This window comes from Zingiber officinale, chromosome 2B, assembly GCF_018446385.1.
Source record: "Zingiber officinale cultivar Zhangliang chromosome 2B, Zo_v1.1, whole genome shotgun sequence".
Taxonomy (NCBI): domain Eukaryota; kingdom Viridiplantae; phylum Streptophyta; class Magnoliopsida; order Zingiberales; family Zingiberaceae; genus Zingiber; species Zingiber officinale.
In genome coordinates this window covers 74,098,436-74,104,660 of record NC_055989.1, presented here as the reverse complement: position 1 = coordinate 74,104,660, position 6,225 = coordinate 74,098,436, and the positions used below count along the sequence as shown (strand labels likewise).

The 6,225-nt window shown below is 41.3% G+C and overlaps 1 protein-coding gene across 2 annotated transcripts; it reads right to left on the bottom strand.

Moving 5' to 3' along the window:
- Positions 1-493: 493 nt before the first annotated feature.
- Positions 494-2,799, bottom strand: LOC122045889 (cytochrome P450 704C1-like). 2 transcript variants are annotated; one of them, XM_042606304.1, is made up of 6 exons: positions 2,363-2,799; positions 2,013-2,228; positions 1,642-1,929; positions 1,227-1,559; positions 858-1,061; positions 494-773 (listed from the first exon to the last, which is right to left on the bottom strand). In XM_042606304.1, exons 1-6 carry the CDS (start codon positions 2,666-2,668, stop codon positions 594-596), a joined length of 1,527 nt encoding a protein of 508 aa, XP_042462238.1. In that variant the 5' UTR covers positions 2,669-2,799; the 3' UTR covers positions 494-593. The 2 variants fall into 2 exon arrangements, with proteins under 2 accessions (XP_042462238.1, XP_042462237.1); XM_042606303.1 differs by having other exon boundaries at positions 1,227-1,565; positions 2,363-2,798.
- Positions 2,800-6,225: the final 3,426 nt, after the last annotated feature.

Genomic DNA, 6,225 nt, shown 5'->3' with positions numbered 1-6,225 from the left:
GACTTGAGCGTTAGAGGGCCTGACCCGGGGACTTTTTCCCTGGTTTCTGATCTCTAACGACTCGTGGGATCGTCTGAGTGTGCACAAAGCCGTAGTGTCATCGCCCTGGTCATCTTCCTTTGTCAGCCGCCCGTGTGAACCTTTCTGGAGGGTGCCAGATAGATCCGACGCCGCAGCGACTTTCCGTCAACTTTTAGTACATCAAAACCCACATTCATCTGACTCACCTTCCGAACAGGATCAAGGATGAATAAAAATCAAACACTTCTCATTCTCACTTCTCATTTCTATCCTTCTCATTCTTATTCTCATCCGATTTTGGCAAATCAAACACTCTGGTTTTCACAAATCAAACACTCCCTTAGTCTCTAATCAACTGTCAGCCGGCGGAGACTTTTAGGCTATCTGATTGATGCTATAGAATCCGGCTGATTTGAAATTGGATTAACAAAGATTATATTAAATTTAATATTATAATATAAGCATTATAATATTGATATTATAAATTTGTTTATTCATTTATAAGCTTGTTTATAAGCAGAGTTAGTGAATTAAAATTGAACACACGCGTTTAAACTGGTTCAAACCATGTTTCACCTACGGCACACTTCAAGGAAGAGGCCTCCATCGATCAGCAAAGTCATCGAGGTTTTGAAGCGCGCAACCTTGCCCTCGTCGCTGAGCTTGAACTCGAAGAATCGCAGCAGCACCGCTGTGAATATCTTCATTTGTCGGTAGGCAAACTCTTTCCCCAAGCACAGCCTTGGCCCAGCCTGAAAGCAAACAACACAAGCGGCCTCAGACTTGTGCAATGTTCGGACCGTAAAACTGAACTGAACACTTGGATCGTTTCTTACTTGGAAAGCTGTGAATTTGTATGGGCTTTCAGGTTGGAAGATGCCATCGTCGTTCAGCCACCTCTCCGGGCAAAAAGCCTCGGCATCTGCACCCCACAAGTACTCCATCCTCCCCATTGGGTATGGCTGGTAGAACACAACATCATCTTTTCTTACAGTGTAGCCTCCAGGCAGAGTGTCGTCCGAGAAGCAAACCTTACCGTCCTGTAATTGCAAATCATTCCAAAAAATTAGCTTCCTTATGATACTTTCATAGTGAAGGGGAGTTTTAGCACAATAATAAAATTATTACCGTGTGACTATTTTATAGCGTAGGATAAGACTCTGTATTCGATACTACTACAATTTACAAACTAAACGGACACTTACCATGGGGCCGGGAGGATACAGCCTAAGTGTTTCAGTGAGCGCAGCATGAAGATAATGCATTTTGTTAAGCGAATCCTCGCTTATCTTCCCCGCGAACGCATCGAAAGCCACCGCAGGCTCCGTGGCTTCAGTCACTTCCATGACTTCTTTGTGAATCTTCTCCTGAACAGAAGGGTTCTTGCAAATCAAGAAGAAGAACCATGCCAGTGTACCTGCTGTGCTATCTTTCCCAGCGAGCACAAAGTTCAGCATTATGTCCCTCAAGAACTGAAGGCTGATGCTTTGTGGATCCTTTTTTCGCTCGTCCAGAAATCTCGACAGGATATCTTCGTTCACGTTCTCCGATTCATATCAAATAAGAAACATTAGTCTTTTGGCAGAGGAGGAGATTGATGGTGTAAAAGGAGTTGCTTACTGATTTATTTCCTGTTTCTGAAGGCTGTTCGATCCTGATACTGATCAATCTGTGCACATACTCATCGACAAGATTGATTTTGTCTTTGAGTTTTGCTTCAGATCCAATGTTCAGATACCTCATAACCTTCCACAACGGGTTTACATATCGCAGAATGAGCATCTCGTTGGCGACATCGAACGATTTCGCAAACTCATTCCCCTCCTGATCAGAGCTGTCCAAGCAATTCAACTCTACTCCAAACCCAATTCTGAATATCGAGTCCATTGTCGACTTCATCAGTAGGTCCTGTCGGTCGCAAAATTCAGGCTTTAGGGATGAACTCACAAACCAAAACGACTTCATATATATATATATATATATATGCTTACCTGAACATCGAACTTCTCGTTACTTTTAGCACAGGATGAAACGACATGAGCAAGCTTAGATGCATTTTTTCTGAAGATTGGAGAGCTGAAGTCTCTCAGGGCCTTTGTGGCGAACACATAACTGGCAAGCTTTCTCTGGCGGCGCCACTCATCGCCATCGACAGAGAAAATTCCATCGCCAAACATATCTTTCAGGTTCTCATAGTGCAGCCACCCCTGAAAACAAAATCATGTACCAGATTGTTACCTCAACACTAAGTCCGACCATAGACTACTTGTTTTCCTTCGGAGACGAAGGCCTACTGGATTATAAAAAAGAAAAAAGAAAATCATATACTTTTCGCTAGTACCTTGCCATAATTCTGGAAATTGGTCTTGAGGAAGTACTCTACGACGATAGGATCGGCGGTGTAGATGTACTGGCAGAAGGGACTCGAGAACCTGAAGGTCTTGTGCTTGCGCGAGAGCTCGGTGTGGTAGTCGTAAATCCTTGGGATGTTGACAATTTGATGCAGAATTGTCCCAATTGCAGGAGCATACTGCTTCTGCTTATTGTTGTTGTTGCTGGGGCTGCTGTTTGATCGGCGGAGAAACACAAAGGCGCACGCAGCTGAAAACAGAAGGCCTAATGTCGCCATGACAGTGAGCAAGTCCATGCTTGCTGCAGGTGAAGTAGCTGGTGTTTTTGGTCACTTGGGAAGAGGAGGAAGGATAGATATGGTGGAATTGGATGAGGAACAAGTCTTCCTTCATATGTGGAGGCTGACCAAGCCTACATCGTTTTTTCAACAATAATCGAGGCTGACATAGCCTACATCGTTTTTTCAACAATAATTTTTTCAACAATAATCGAGGCTGACAAAGCCTACATCGTTTTTTCAACAATAATTTTTTCAACAATAATCGAGGCTGACAAAGCCTAGCTACATCGTTTTTTCAACAGTGGAGGTTAAACCTCTCCCGGCCAAGTCCCCACCATGATGTGATCTGTCCGGAAAAGACTGGACTTGGTCGGTCCGGTTTGTGACGGTAGATATGGTAGTGATTATTCGAGGACGGACCAAAAAGTAAAATTATCCGAATTATTAAAAATATCTTTAAAATATTAACACTTAGTTAAACATCCTATATCATTATTTTGACAAATATTTAATTGATTTTTAATTTACATTTTTTATTATCTTTTTACATAATTAAAAGAAGAGATTTGGTACAATAATAAAATTGTTACAGTGATTTATTGTACTGGTTCAAGTTGATGGTATGATTTTTTTAGGACGGATTAAATTTTTTTTTATTTTTTCATATAATTGAGACTCACAACCTAAAAGTTTATTAAATGAAATAACATAGTCATCACATTACATATAGGACATTTAGCTTCTCAATATACAAAACAAGCCATTAACTACAAGATCGTTAACGAGCCGAGGCAGCTCTCCTCGCCGCCATGGCCCTGACAAGCTCCACATACTCGTCCACGTCCAACATCGCCCCCTTCGTCGACTCCTCTCCTCAAGAAATCGTTCAGCCCATCCCACCAGTCGAGGAAGTTTTTTGCATCCAAAACTTACCTTTTTGAGCTTCTCTTGCACCGGATCCACCAAAGCAGCTCCCCGCTAAGATGTCCAAGAAGCTGACGGTGTCACCGTTGAAGAATTCCTTCTTTTTTTTGCTTCATTTCGCAAAGGGCCCTTCCAGTATATGAAGCACTTGCTCGATCTTGCCTGCCAACTCCGCCATCATCGCCGGCTCTGTCGCCGCCCGACAAGCCTTGATTAAAGCAACTGAGTATAAGCAATTGAAGAAATTATAGAAATTAAGATAAGGAAAAAAATAACTATATTATTGGATGTAAAATTGATACAAAGTTAAGTTAAAAAATTCTAAACTCTATAAAAAATAAAAAAAAAGTCCAAATTACCCTAAAAGCTATAAACAAATAAATATATAATCTAACATCCCCTTAAACTCACGATGCTACAACTAAAAGCATTAAGAATTTGTCAGATTAGAAACGAAAATGTGAAGCGGAAGGTGCCTTGGTAAACATATTAGCAATCTAAAGTTTTGAAAGAACAAAAGACATGTGATGGTGCCAATCTGAAGATGGTGACGAGTAATGTGACAATCAATTTCAATATATTTCGTTCGCTTATGAAAAATTGAATTGCGTGTAATTTGAATAGCACTCTGATTATCACAATATAACGGAGTAGGTTGATGAAGAGAGATACCCATATCCGCAAGCAAGCAACACAACTAAACTATCTCACAAGTAGTTGAGATCATGACACGATACTCAGCTTTCATGGAAGATCTAGAAATAACATCTTGCTTTTTTACTCTTCCAAGAAATAAGGGAATCGCCAAGAAAAATGTAGAAGCCAGTGGTTGATTTGAGATCCATAGGATCACCAGCCCAATCCGCATCAGAGTATGCACGTAGCTCAAGAGCTGAAATAGAAGGAAATAAAAGGCTTTGAAATTGAGTGTCCCTAAAATACTTGAGAATACGAAGAATAGCGGCCCAATGAACTGTAGTTGGTGCAGCGATAAATTGACTAACCACATAAATAGCATACACAATATTTGGAGAAGTCACGATGAGATAAACCAAGCTTCTGACAATAGTTCTATACAAACTAGGATCCGGCAAAGGTGAGCCATCAGATGGAGAATATCGAGCATTAGTCTCAATAGGAGTATCAACAACTCTATTATTAGTAAGACGAGTACACTCAAACAGATCAGATATATACTTTAATTGAGATAAAAGATACCTTGTTGAAGATAAATGATCATTAGGGCTCTCCAATCGATTGACTCTTCCAAGTTATTCTGTAGGTTGATCTGAGCTATTAGGAAACACTGGTTATCAACTTATCTAGAACCCAAGTGGTCAAACAACTGTCCATCTTAGCTAATTCATCTGCTCTCTGATTGTCTGCCTTGGGAATATTGGTTACTGTGACCTCTTTGAAGCCTTCCTTCATTTTCTCATACGCTTCTCTGTAAAACTGTAGCTTCTCATTGTTGACTTCAAAGTTGCAGCCACCTACTGAGCCACCAACTATAAATCTAAGTAAATGATTAACCGTGTGGCTCCTACATGTCGAGCAGCCTGCAGTCCAGCCAAAAGCGTCTCATATTCTGCCTCATTGTTAATAGCTCTAAAGTTTAACCTGATGGTTAGTTACATGATATCTTCTTGAGGGGATATAAGAAGTATCTCCACTCCACTTCCTTGTTGAGTAGACAACCCATCTACATATACCTTTCATATTTCCTCAGAATCATGCTGATGGATCTCCGTCAGAAAGTCGGCCAGGGCTTGTGCTTTGATCGCTATTCGGGGCTGATACTGTATATCGTATTCTCCCAGCTCGGCTGCCCATTTGATGAGACGACCGGCTACCTCCATGTTTGTAAGGGTCTTCCTCATGGTACTATTGGTTAGTACAATAATTGGTATGCTAGGAAATAAGGTCTTAGGCGATGAGCCATGAGAATCAACCCCGTAAATCAACCTTTTGAGGGTTGTGTATTGAGACTCGGTCCCTTTCAATAGATAGCTGAAGAAATACCTTCGTCGTTGTGCATCGTCTTTCTTTTTCACTAGAACTACCCCCACAGTCTCAAGGGTAGCTAATAAATACACCCAGAGCATCTCCCTAGCAATAGGTTTAAATAATGAAGGCAGTGTCTCCAGGTGTTGTTTCAATTTCTCGAAATCTTTGCTGCATTCTTCATCCTACTGAAACTTAGCAGCTCTTCGAAGTACCTTAAAGAAGGAGAGTGCTCGATCTGCAGATAAGGATATGAACTTGGAGAGTGTCATGATTCTGCCCACCAACTTCTGGGCTTCTTTCAAATTCTAAGGCGCCTGCAAGTCTCGGAGTGCCTGAACCTTCTCCGGGTTGACTTCAATCCCCCACTCAATAACAAGGTATCGCAGGAATGTTCCTCCTCGAGCTCCAAACAAGCACTTCAAGAGATTTAACCTTAGCCCGTACTGCCTCAACGTTCTGCAAGTCTCCTCCACATCGACAATTAAGTTTATTTCCATAGTAGACTTGATCAGTATGTCGTCTACATAGACCTCCACGTTCCTCCTGATTTGCTCCCTGAAGATCTTATCCATCATCCTCTGATAAGTAGCTTCTGCATTCCGTAAATCGAACGACATGACTATATAACAGAAAGTACTGTC

What these genes read in the sequence shown, in the direction of transcription:
- LOC122045889 (XM_042606303.1), bottom strand. Translation starts at nt 2,668, where the DNA reads ATGGACTTGCTCACTGTCATGGCGACATTAGGCCTTCTGTTTTCAGCT. An exon ending in ACGAGAAGTTCGATGTTCAG is followed by an intron (nt 1,930 to 2,012) that starts GTAAGCATATAT and finishes TGCGACCGACAG; the next exon opens with GACCTACTGATGAAGTCGAC. An exon ending in ACAAATTCACAGCTTTCCAA is followed by an intron (nt 774 to 857) that starts GTAAGAAACGAT and finishes GTTTGCTTTCAG; the next exon opens with GCTGGGCCAAGGCTGTGCTT.